The sequence below is a fragment of the Palaemon carinicauda genome, chromosome 21, assembly GCF_036898095.1.
Source record: "Palaemon carinicauda isolate YSFRI2023 chromosome 21, ASM3689809v2, whole genome shotgun sequence".
NCBI lineage: Eukaryota > Metazoa > Arthropoda > Malacostraca > Decapoda > Palaemonidae > Palaemon > Palaemon carinicauda.
The window spans coordinates 3,650,697-3,664,022 of NC_090745.1; the positions used below are offsets into that span (position 1 = coordinate 3,650,697).

Here is a 13,326-nt window from a genome sequence, read left to right on the forward strand (position 1 = left end):
TTGCCCGTCGGATGACGAGGTCAGACTGCTGTCCAGCTGCACCAGAGGCAGAAGGTCAAGAAGGCATTGGAGATCGATCCCCGGAGAGATCTAAGGAGGTAGGAGCTGCAGGCTGCATACGGAGAAGATTAAAAAAGGCGCCTCTTAGCACCCTTATAGGGAGACGGGAGGCCCTTACGACGTAGCGGACGGTGAGCCTTACGGCGAAGGCGGCCTACAGCAACAACAGCAAAAGAGTCCTCCAAAGAGGAGTCTCTATGAGTGTACTCCCTCGCGAACGAAAGAGAAACACTTCGTAGAAGAGACGGGTCAGCCAGTGACCTAAAAAGAGCAATCCTCCGAAGAGGGGCTCCTGCAGTTGCCCAGCCCCTTGAGCGTAACTGCAGGTGCGACCGCTCAGCACCAAGAGCATAGTCGGTCAAAAAAAGGCAAGAGGAGAACCCCCCAAAGGGGAAAAAAAAACTCAAGCCTGAACAGGAAAACTTCCCTCGGAAGGAAAGTTACCCACCCAAGGAGGCGAGCCTCCTGAGTGTTCTAAACTGAACTGGAGAGCTGTCAATCGTCACGGGAGTACTTCCAGGAGAAGGAGACACGCCCCTGACGAAGATCTATAGGGGAGGCAGCAACAGCCGAATCCCCAGGCCTCAACAAGACAGCTCACTCTGTTGTCACATTACAGAAACGAACTAGATCGGTAACTGTGAAAAATAAAAACAAAAATCATTAGTTAACATTCATTCCCCCGGGAAGGCTCCGAAGAGGAATCCTGAGGGAAAAGATTACACAACAGGCACGTGCCCTCACAACCACTTACACTCACGGAAGGAGAGCTGTAACCAACATAGAATTATAACAATTATAATTATGTAACTATGTAATTATGTAATTTAAAAATGAATGAACACTAAATAAAGAACGAAAACCCCGAAAGGAATCGTTCTACAAAAGCTGAAAAATCAACAAACACAATTACATTCATAAACTAATTGAGACAAAACGTACGGCGTAGCAACCCTACCCACACGGGAAGGAAGCTACTCAGACGTAGTAAAGGTAACGTAGTAAAGGGTGAACGACCTCAAAAAAGAGAGAGAAAGACCATAGTCAAAAGAGAGAGAAAGAAAGACCGTAGTCAAACTCGATCGCGACCCATTAAATTACACCGTGGTGGCTCCACAGAGATATCGTACACTACACACACAAGCACAAACTCTGAAAAGGAAACTTACTGATTTCTATACTCAAATATATACATAAACACGAAAAAATGTTTACATATATATTGAGTAAAAGAAAAGTAAGTGATTAAGTAAAGACAAAACAAACAATGGCTGCCAAGCGAGGACGAAGACAGAGACGTCTGTCCATTGTCCGAGCCAAAAGTGAAGTGAGACATTTCACCGGTGTGTGTGAGGGAGGGAGGGGTAGCAAGCTACCCCTCCCCCTACCCCTGCTAACTAGCGCGGGGTAGGAAACCCTCGTTAAAATCTAATGGCTCGTCATTTCAGCTACGCCGAAAGTAATACCCAATGTAAATAGCGTGGTTTGTATTTCGGTTACGGAACAAATCTAAATTGAAATGTAACCTTAAATCCAAAAAGAATATCCAAAAAGAATACTTAATGTTGACCATGCTGCCATGTCTCTCTTCATAGCTTATAAATGACATCTATTTTAACATTGTTACTTGCTACTGATTTTAAATAATTCATATTCATTACTTCTCATATAATTTATTTACTTCCTTTCCTGACAGGGCTATCTTCCTCTGTTGGAGCACTTGGGGTTATAACATCCTGCTTTTCCAACTAGAGCAGTAGCTTAGATGGTAATATTTATTGATAACCCAAGGGTCACAAATTACCGTCACGTCGCCTCAAGTTCATACAAAATATCTAGTAACCAAATAATCAAGAAATCCTTATCTAAATATAATTTACATAATACTGTAACATATACTAAATGGACTATGCAAAAATGTATTTAACATGTAACCGAGAATCATAAATGAAATTTCTTCATCCTGTAACCTACGAGTAGAAAAAATATATAATCCTATCAATTATATAATCACAAGGTAATTCAAAAGTCTCCCCCTAAAAACAAAATTAATCCAAAAATAATTTAAGGGTCCAAAATATATTTTAAAGGGTCTTAAATAATATTTAATCAACTTGTAATCTAAGGGACCCACATATTTAATCCGTGTCACCTGTGGTTCCTAAAAAATATTTAATCAAAATGTAGCATAAGGAATCCAAGCAATATTCAATTAACTTGAAACCAAAGGATTTTAAACAACATTAAACAGACGGGTTAACATAGCATTATACTGATTAAAGGTTAATTCTACCAAAAACATTTCCTTACCCAATGAAATGGCATTTCGCCCCTGCTCCATGAATATCAATATTATCAGGGGCCTTGTCTGAAGTTGTATGCATATTATAGTGTACCAACTTATAGAACTTCATCAATCATGTTATCAAGAGAGAAATACAACAGCTACTTATTAACCTGTTAAGCGTCACCCACTTGATAAACCGTTCACCACGATCTACTCGGTACCGCCTTCAACTGCATATTCCGTTCATGACTTTAATTGCCTTTTTCAAGCCGTCAGTCTCGTGATATTACGTTTACTCGTATAGTAAGTATAGGATCACCACTTGGCAACACTCTCAGCATATGGGGGCTGTAAATAGAAACTTATATGATGTCTGGCAACTATTTTTCTGAAGGTAGCTTGATTTTAGAAAACTGGTTTCCTATCAGTGCGCTTCGGGCGTTCATGCCGAAGTGGTTGTTTGTTGTTCCTTTTGTAATGAACGGTCTAAAGAGGAAGGTTATTTCTTTAGATGAAATAAATGATATTCTTGTTGAGGAATTTGATAATGATAACCTGTTTGATAATGAGAGCACTAGTTTTGAATCCCCCAGTGATGAGTATATTGAAGAAACAAAGTTTTCTTTCAATGCCGAAAGCGAAAATGACTTCTCATTACCGAATGACTGGACAACGAGATTTCACAAAACTATATAGGAAAGGAAACGCCGACAGAGAGAGAGAGAGAGAGAGAGAGAGAGAGAGAGAGAGAGAGAGAGAGATAAAGTGGATAAATAATGTACAAATGTATGACGAACATATTTGAAAATTATACAGGAAATGAGAGAGAGAGAGAGAGAGAGAGAGAGAGAGAGAGAGAGAGAGAGAGAGAGAGAGAGAGAGAGAGAGAGAGAGAGAGAGAGAGAGAGAGAGAGAGAGAGAGAGGGGGGGGGGAGACTTATCCCCTTTGCTTTTGTTGCTTATCCAGGCGTAAGAATATTCAGTATTATGTAGCAATTTGACGTGAAATAATAGTATTATTTGTTTTTTTACTCTACCATGAAATTAATATCCCTACTTTTAACTATGAATATGAATTATAAGCATAAAGAAATGATACTAACTTTGAAAAATTATCATTAGTGAAATGACCGCTCAGGGCAAAAAAAGCGTGACGATACGTTAGCGGCAACCTGGTCCAGGGGGGACGCTTAACAGGTTAACATAATTAAAAATTCTCTAATCTAATACCAACTGATTAAGCTTGGTTTCATGAATTATTATTATACAAACCTCGCGATCCCGCGTATAAAATTCAAAGAAACTGCACACTTGTATTTAGGTGCATCCAGCTGATCGTCTCCTCCCACTTGTGTTACTAATTTCAATGTTACTAAAGTTGAGATCTGTAAAGAGCATTAATTATGTACTAGCAAATACTTAGTTATCAACATGATAGATTAAGTAATATCTAACAAAACAATTATGTTGATTATAAAAGAAAGGGATATATTTACTAATTAACCCTTTTACACACCAGGCTATTTGGAACTTTCCAACCCTTAACCCCAGGCATTTTTTTTTTTCCTAGCACATTTTGCAATATATATATTTTTAAATTGCTCTAACACCTTAATATTCCTCATAGAGAGGTCAGGTTGGTCTCATTCTTTTGGAAAATGCCTTTAGTTTCTCATAAAGTTATCAAAAATATGCAAAAAATGTAAATAGCAGTTTTTTGCAAGGACGTACCTGTATGTCAATGGGGTAAAGGGATGAGTTTTGTGGAACGTACCAGTACGTCCATTGGGGGTAAAGGGGTTAAATCTTGAAGTCAAAGATAATGAAAATAGATATTGGACAGAATTTTTTTTTTTCCACTTCGGGATAGAAGCAATTTAAAAATAAATCTTTTAAACGATCAGTGACTTACTTGTGAAAATATGTTTGCTGTAGGCGTTACTTTATCTTCAACGATGGAATAAAAAATTGCCATCATGCGATCGAGAGGGAACGGTTTTGGTCCCACCAGCTGACTGCTAGACTTTTCTTTGGCCTAGAACAGAAATATATAATCATTAACGTAAAAGGTTAACGAATCTAAAATACTAAGCATCTGTCATTTATGTAAACAGCTGAGGAAAGTAAAATACTAGACATCTGTCGTCAAGACACGAAGAACTTTCCGAACATGAAGTTTGACAGCATAAAGGGTATACTTTCAACACAAAATGGCTCAAAATATCATCATACAATGGCAAACCCTCCTGAAGGCTAATTGAAAATAGATGAAACTGACAGTATGGCAAGGTTGAGAGGCTAGGTCCTTTCTCTTACCACATACAGCAGTTCAGCAACTATATCAGATGCAAAACCCTTTAAATATTTGTATATAAACCCTGTTAGCTGACAAAGGATAAAAGTACTAGGTTGTGATAATGAAGTTATATTGATACATGTTTTATCCCTTTTACCCCCTAGCTATTTGGAACTTTCCAACCCTTAACCCCCAGGCATTTTTTTTTTTAAGCACATTTTGCAATATATATTTTTTAAATTGTTCTAACAGCCTTAATTTTCGTCACAGAGAGGTAAGGTTGATCTCATTCTTTTGGAAAATGCCTGGAGTTTCTCAAAGTTATCAAAAATATTAAAAAAAAAATGTAAATAGCAGTTTTTTGCAAGGACGAACCAGTACGCCCATGGGGGTAAAGGGATGAGTTTTGTGAAACGTACCAGTACGTCCATTGGGGGTAAAAGGGTTAATATACATTATGTACGTGTTTCCTTCAGTAAAAGCAATTCATTAATCTTCACTAACTGATGTCCTTAACCTGTCAAGAATATGCATGCACACACACAACTCCCTCTCACCAGGATACGATTACTGTACTCCCCCTCCCACCCCCCCTACCCGAGGGACAGGGAGAGTCGAGTGTGACCGAGAGGGGGGGAAAAATTATATATATATATATATATATGTATATATATATATATATATATATATATATATATCATATATATATATATATATTTATATATATATATTTATATATATATATTTACATATTTATATATATATATATATATATATATATATATATATATACATAGAGCAGTACCAGCCAAACTTGGCTGAATTCCTCGTCAGGCTGGGAGGAGCGGAGAGAGGAAAGGTCCCCTTTTGCTATTTGTTTGATGTCGGCTACCCCACAAAATTGGGGGAAGTTCCTTGGTAAATAGATAGATAGATATATATATATAGCCAGACATTTCCTCTTTATTATATAAGGGAGATAGCAAATTAATTATGAAAATATTCAAAATGTGAAAACTTCATCCATAACAACAGACTTTTAAATAGAGTGTAATCACTTCTGAAAGGTTGAATCCTTTCTCACCTTAATCATGTGATGAGTTTTTCTTTGCTTTCCGTGATGTTTCACGAAAAACCTGCGATCGGTTCTTGCGGGGTTGTATGATGCTAAGTATGCTGCGATCAGCAAAAACTTTGAATAAAATGGTAACTCGACCTGTCAAAATAAAAACAAAAATTAAGTATTCACATATAAAAATATACCAAATACCTAAAATTTAATGTTTTGGTTGCCAAAAAAATAATTTCAGACATTATGTAAATTATACACATTTTAGGGGGATTTTGTTAAAATTATTAAGTATCAATAAACAAAAATATAGCAAATAACTAAAGTTTAATTTTTTGGTTGCAAAAATAATATATATATATATATATATATATATATATATATATATATATATATATATATATATATATATATATATATATATATATATATATATATAGACATTATGTAAGTTCTACACACATTTTAGGTCTGGTGTTTTTGTTAAAAAGATTAAGTATCAATAAACAAAGATTTAGCAAATACGTGATTCTGTTAAAACGATGAATTAATATAATAAATTACCTAAAAATCCAACATTTCCAGCAACTATGTATTTGCCTTTTAAATTCTTAAGCAAGTCATCTTCTTTAACAAATCTCATAACCATCTAAAGATAAGCAAGCTCTATTTGTTCATGACTTTTCTGCAATAGAACTAAGTGTTATATGCAAAGTCACCTCGTAGTAACGGGGGATTTTGAGGAGGGAGAAGTCTAATTGGAAAGGAATCTCTGGTAGTGGTATCACTCGTCCCAGTTTTAATACCGACACCCTTTAGGGGTGAGCGAGCTGGATATATTCCTAGCATTCCATGCAACTTTTTTCTCTGGTATATTCAGCAGTATTTATACCTTTGAAATGGTACTTTAAGGAGCATTTCACGGAGCGATACAGGTTGAGCCCAGAAAATTGCATCTTCTGGTCAATTGCAACCGACAGATATCAAAACAAAAACGACGACTTATAATCATACCTTAAAGCTACTGTATTTATGTACTGGAGCACACCAGAACAGTATCCTCACGTAAGAAAACCGGTATTTAATCACTGCCTCGACACACAACTCGAAATGTAAAAAACACAAAAGTTTACTCTAAAATTTTCACCTTGGTTCCAGTCGATTTAATGTGCGGAAGGTCGTGGGTGATCCCACTCTCTGTAAGCTGCTGCATCCTCTTAAACTGGGCACTGAAAACATCAAACTGTATTACTGTATATTTCTTTAAAAATACAAGCAACAATCCACAAGACTAATTCCAAAAAGTGTCTCTTGGAAGTCAGGTTTTTTTTTCGTATGTATTCTTAAAATAAAAAATATTTGAAAGAAAAATCTTACATACTAACCTTAGTGTTTAGTTTTAATAGTATATAATGTACCAATAAATTTTCTATCATTTTCTTCAAGAAATTTATGTTACAGTACTTATTCAGAGCCAATTTTAAAAAGTAAAATTTGCCAATCAATTTCCCACAAAAATAAGAGCACCATATCAAACATATTGAAATTTACTTTGAAAATCAAAACACTTGAGTTCATTGATTAAAATAAGCCTGATAAGACATTGCCCATAAGCTTTCATAACTAAAAGATCAGAGCAAGCAGAAAGCATGACACAAGAGGCTTAGATTAAATGATAGTAATCCGCACACAAAAAAGGAAAGACTTTAAATTTTATACTGTATGTAAATATGCCATTAAAAAGAAAGACATACAATACAGATAAAGCATTGCAAAAATCATTGGAAACAGAATTAAAATTTTCTAGTATCTATTCTGATTATACAGGTAAACAGCTTCTACACTTTACATACGGGATGATAACTTAGAGCCCACAAATTATTAGAGTCAAACTAGCCGATACAGTATTCCTCAGACCTCAGGATTAACCCTTTTACCCCCAAGCTATTTGGAACTTTCCAACCCTTAACCCCCAGGCATTTTCTTTTTTCAAGCACATTTTGCAGTATATTTTTTTTTTCAAATTGCTTTAACAGCCTTAGTTTTTGTCATAGAGAGGTCAGATTGGTCTCATTCTTTTGGAAAATGCCTGGAGTTTCTCATAAAAGTATCAAAAATATGCAAAAATAAATGTAAATAGCAGTTTTTTGGAAAGGACGTACCAGTCCATGGGGGTAAAGGCATGAGTTTTGTGAAACGTACCAGTACGTCCATTGGGGGTAAAAGTATTAATTGCAACAGAAACAAAACCTGTTGTGATGTGTTCGGTATTGTACCCTTCATGATATACTTAAAGTCTTGCAAAATCTTTTGGTTTAATATTTCTTTTTTATGGTGAGGCAAGCATGGTCTGGAGACTGCTTCCCCCTCACCACCAAACTGTTCAGTCCCCAAAGCAAAACCGGGAATGTAATAGGGGGCTGACGAAGGCCAGGGCAGGCCAACAGCAATGGAAGAACTCCTAGACCCTCAATGGGCATTGTATGTGCAACACAGTTGGTATAAGAAGTTTGATGATATGGTATGTTCAAGTATTGGATTCTATCTAATGTTGGGATGGCAGTGCTGCATGTATGGTGTCAGTATAGGTAGTAATATTCATATCTACATGTAGGTTTTGTCGTAATGCATCTTTAGGCTATATTAATATTCATTCATTTTCTTTCCAGGGTCATCATGGTAGACTGCGCTTTTTGTAACAAGAAATTGACAGATAGAGCAACGGTCCCACTTGGTGATACATGTTGTGAAGGCATAGCAAAAACAAATGTTCAACATGTATCCAGTATTGTGGTGGAACCGGGAGATGTTCATAGGGAATGTAGAAAGAAATTATGTCATCCGAGTGGAATAGAGGTAAAAACGTGCCCATTCTTTGCTTCAAGGAATAATTTTCATACAAGGATCAATTTATTCTGTGGAACAAATAACAGATATGGAAGAAAAACAGTTCAGGTACTACAACATTGTAACTGGGTCTAGATGTGCAAATGCATTTGCATTTTGCCTAATTATTCCAGATTGACATACTGAATTCACACAGATTCTCTAGGTCATATTCAGAGTTGCAAATATATGAATGGAGTGCAGCCGTCCACCGGGATAGGACATTTTGGAGTTCCTCCCGGGACAGTTTGTTCAGCATGTGGTCAACAACGTGGATCAAGATACTAGGACTCTTGACGGCTCTGGGACAAAATAGCAAGTCCCACCAATGGAGGAATAATTTCTTCTCCCACAAGATTTAGTTATGTCTAGCCAACTGGAAGGGTGAGGATTTGTATCCACAAGTAATACGTTAAAATGAAATTCTCTGGTTCTGATAAGATTATGCCTTTTCATGTTCAAAATTCATACAAAGTATAAAGACGAAAGAAATGGAATATCTGACTCAGACTGGTTACAATGTTACCAGGGAGAAAATGTGTAACTGAATCAGTAATGTTTGTCAAGTTTGAGGATACAAAGGATTTTTTTTCTTAATTGAGTATTACTTACAAAACTATTTAGATGTGTTTATCTTTAATAACTAATAATTGCAATCAATACATGGAAAACTTTTCCCTTACAAAACCTTCAATACTGATAATTTGACAATTATATTTTGATTTAACATAAGTGATTTTTTAAGTAGTTTGGGCTCATTACAATTTAGTAACTTACTACCACTTGAGTCGTGCTCTGAAATTGTTAAAAAAGTACACAAAATAGTTTTTTGAAGTTTTCATAAAAAAGAAAAGTACCACTTTCCCATAGTTTCCTTTTTTATTAACCTTTCTCTGGTAGACGAGAATGACCATGAATGGGAGGTAAATCAGTTGTTGTTTGCAGATGATACTGTACTGGTTGCAGACGCGGAAGAGAAGCTTGGCCGATTAGTGACAGAATTTGGAAGGGTGTGTGAGAGAAGGAAGTTGAGAGTTAATGTGGGTAAGAGTAAGGTTATGAGATGTGCGAGAAGGGAGGGTGGTGCGAGGTTGAATGTCATGTTGAATGGAGAGTTACTTGAGGAGGTGGATCAGTTCAAGTACTTGGGGTCTGTTGTTGCAGCAAATGGTGGAGTAGAAGCAGATGTACGTCAGGGAGTGAATGAAGGTTGCAAAGTGTTGGGGGCAGTTAAGGGAGTAGTAAAAAACAGAGGGTTGGGCATGAATGTAAAGAGAGTTCTGTATGAGAAAGTGATTGTACCAACTGTGATGTATGGATCGGAGTTGTGGGGAATTAAAGTGAAGGAAAGACAGAAATTGAATGGGTTTGAGATGAAATGTCTAAGGAGTATGGCTGGTGTATCTCGAGTAGATAGGGTTAAGAACGAAGTAGTGAGGGTGAGAACAGGTGTAAGAAATGAGTTGGCAGCTAGAGCGGATATGAATGTGTTGAAGAGGTTTGGCCATGTTGAGAGAATGGAAAATGGCTGTCTGCTAAAGAAGGTGATGAATGCAAGAGTTGATGGGAGAAATACAAGAGGAAGGCCAAGGTTTGGGTGGATGGATGGAGTGAAGGAAGCTCTGGGTGATAGGAGGATAGATGTGAGAGAGGCAAGCGACCGTGCTAGAAATAGGAATGAATGGCGAGCGATTGTGACGCAGTTCCGGTAGGTTCTGCTGCTTCCTCCGGTGCCTTGGAAGACCGCGGAGGTAGCAGCAGTAGGGGATTCAGCGTTATGAAGCTTCATCTGTGGTGGATAACGGGGGAGGGTGGCTGTGGCACCCCTAGCAGTACCAGCCGAACTCAGTTGAGTCCCTTGTCAGGCTGGGAGGAACGTAAAAAGGAGAGGAGAGGTCCCCTTTTCTGTTTCATTTGTTTGATGTTAGCTAACCCCCAAAATTGGGGGAGGTGCCTTGGTATATGTATGTATGTATGTCTTGGGCTTGATCAGCCTCCTTATAATCTTCCCCACCTGCAAAAATTTTATAACCAGGAACCACTCTAAAAAAAAGCAGAGAGAGAACCTCCTTGCATCACCTGGTAATCAACCTCCATGTTTTTATTGCAGAGGAAGAACAACTTTCTAGTATAAATATCTAAATAGATTGTTTCACTGTCTATATGGTAAGCTGCTCCTGTAGGAGAAGGGAACTCCAAAATCAAGCTATTGTTCTCTAGTTCTAGGTACTGCCATAGCCTGCACTATCTTGGATTAGAGTTCTTTTGCTTGAAAGTACACTCGGGTACGCTGTTCTGTCTTGTTTCTAGAAGTTTTTATAATTTACATGTGAAGGATATAATTTAATGTTGTTACTGTTCTTGATATGTTTTATTTTCATTGTTTATTCTTCTCTTGCAGTTTATTTATTTTCTTGTTTCTTTACCTCACTGCGCAATTTTTCCTTGTTGGAGCCCTTGGGCTTATAGCATCTTGCTTTTCCAACTAGGGTTATAGCCTAGCTTGTAATAATAATAATAATAATAATAATAATAATAAATAATAATAATAGAATGACTCCCTGAAACATTCTGGGGCCAAAATGGAGACATTAAAATTTTTTAAATTTTCCACCCACAGGAGATATTTTCATCGAAAATATGGAGAAACTCAAAATTCCTGATATAGCCTTTATAATAATAAAAGAATGGAAGCAAACGCGCGCAGTGGCAATAAATATCACTAGAACGGATCTCTGAAACGTTCTGGGGGCAAAACGGGGGACATTAAAATTTTTGCGGAACTTTTCAATGAAAATCCCCACCTGGATACTTCTCGAAGATACACCGAATCTAGAGCCTTTTTGAGGTGTGGTTCAATGTTCCTCCATAACTTTCGAATGTCATCTTCTGTGGCTTCACCTTTTTGAATAGGTTCGCAGTACGTCTTGAAGTGTAGCAGGACCTGTTCCGAGAGTAATAAAGACAACAGTGTTTCTCTGATTAATACTTACTTTTCTTAGGTAATGTCCACGTCATCTCTAGATTCTTGACCAATAAAGTACAGTGCATTCTATCTGTATAAAATTTATTCAATACCAATTGCTATATAGTTTCTACCATTTTCCCTTCTTTTTATTTCATTTTCATGTATGTTACTGTTATCTAGCATTTTTACTATTTTTTGTTTATTCCTTATTCATTATCCTTACTCCCTTTCTTATTCCTATTTTTTATTGGTATCAATAGTTCAACAGTGAATAATTAAATCAGCAGATATAAGTAGCTTATAGTTCAAGCAACATTTTCAATCAATACAGTTAATCAAACTTCACCAACATAAATATCAATACTGTATACGTATATACATACCTGATGTTTAAGTTCTGTTAAACTCTTTGAGGCCAGGTAGAAGACGCTCAAAACAATGTTGACGTAGGTTTTGTAAAAATAATCAGAACATGTTGAAGGCTGTCCCTTCATAAGAATCTCAACCAATTCATCTGCAAACAATAAAACCTTATAAAATACACACACAGTATATATATATATATATATATATATATATATATATATATATATATATATATATATATATATATATATATATATATATATATATGATACTTAAAAACTAATTCGAAAAATTAGCAATACCTATATTGATTTTCATATTAGAGAAATTATCATTCTTCGCCTTTCCCCTTCATCCACACACAAATAAATTAGTAAAGTAATGTCATGCCCAACATTAACCCTTTTACCCTCAAGCTATTTGGAACTTTCCAACCCTTAACCCCCAAGCGTTTTTTTTTTTCAAGCACATTTTGCAATATATTTTATTTAAATTGCTCTAACAGCCTTAATTTTTGTCATAAAGAGGTCAGGTTGGTCTCATTCTTTTGGAAAATGCCTGAAGTTTCTCATAAAGTTATCAAAAATATGTAAAAAAAAAAAAAAAAAATGTAAATAGCAGTTTTTTGCGAGGACATACCGGTAAGTCCATGGGGGTAAAGGGACGAGTTTTGTGAAACGTACCAGTACGTCCATGGGGGTAAAGGGATGAGTTTTGTGAAGCTTACCAGTACGTCCATTGAGGGTAAAAGGGTTAAGAGACCTGACGTATGTCGATTTTCATCCCAACACGAGAGAGTACTGTACTTCCAACCTGCTATCCTTTTATAAAACCAGATAAGCTTCCATATGAAGAACTGTAGTGTACAGTATTAAGTTATTGACGATGTAGAGACCAACATAAGATTGGGTAAAACGACGTTACCTGGATTTTAGGATAATCTACGTAAAGTCAAAGCTCACCAATGTCAAGCCAGAAAAAGTTATTACAGTACTGTACAGTACACAACTTGAAAGCGATGTAAAATAAAAGCGTCAGCAGGTACAGAATAAAAAATTAGATGATGGAAATCAAGTGGGGAAAAAATAAAAAGGCTCCAGAAGTAATATATTGTGACACTGGGCAAGGGAAATGGAGAATGAAAGATATGGTGGTGAAATCAAGATGTACTAATTGACACTGAAGAGAAGAGAGCCTTTGTGCTCTGACATAGCACAAATACGGAAGGGGCTGGAGACGTTTACAGGCAGAAGAGGTAAGAATTTTTGAAAGACAGGAAGATTTAGGAGAAATTAAATAAAAAAAATCATGACTCAGGCAAAGCTGAATTAAAAAGTTGTATGACTAGGAAGAATGAGTTAAAAGAGAATGGTTGAAAAGTCAGAATAAGAAAA

The 13,326-nt window shown here is 36.4% G+C and overlaps 2 protein-coding genes across 3 annotated transcripts in view; both read right to left on the reverse strand.

Moving 5' to 3' along the window:
* Window positions 1-13,326, reverse strand: part of LOC137615159 (transient receptor potential channel pyrexia-like) — a 495,727-nt gene that overhangs the window by 342,471 nt on the left and 139,930 nt on the right.
* Window positions 1-13,326, reverse strand: part of LOC137615154 (origin recognition complex subunit 5-like) — a 46,226-nt gene that overhangs the window by 8,289 nt on the left and 24,611 nt on the right. For both annotated transcript variants that reach the window (XR_011039166.1, XM_068344788.1), the window contains exons 6-11: window positions 11,950-12,080; window positions 11,403-11,542; window positions 6,860-6,941; window positions 5,728-5,859; window positions 4,260-4,382; window positions 3,620-3,732 (exon numbers count right to left, since the gene is read on the reverse strand). Coding sequence is in view for 1 of the 2 variants with exons in the window: in XM_068344788.1 (XP_068200889.1) it covers window positions 3,620-3,732; window positions 4,260-4,382; window positions 5,728-5,859; window positions 6,860-6,941; window positions 11,403-11,542; window positions 11,950-12,080 (721 nt within the window). In the remaining variant the exon portion in view is untranslated. The remainder of the gene's footprint in view (window positions 1-3,619; window positions 3,733-4,259; window positions 4,383-5,727; window positions 5,860-6,859; window positions 6,942-11,402; window positions 11,543-11,949; window positions 12,081-13,326) is intronic.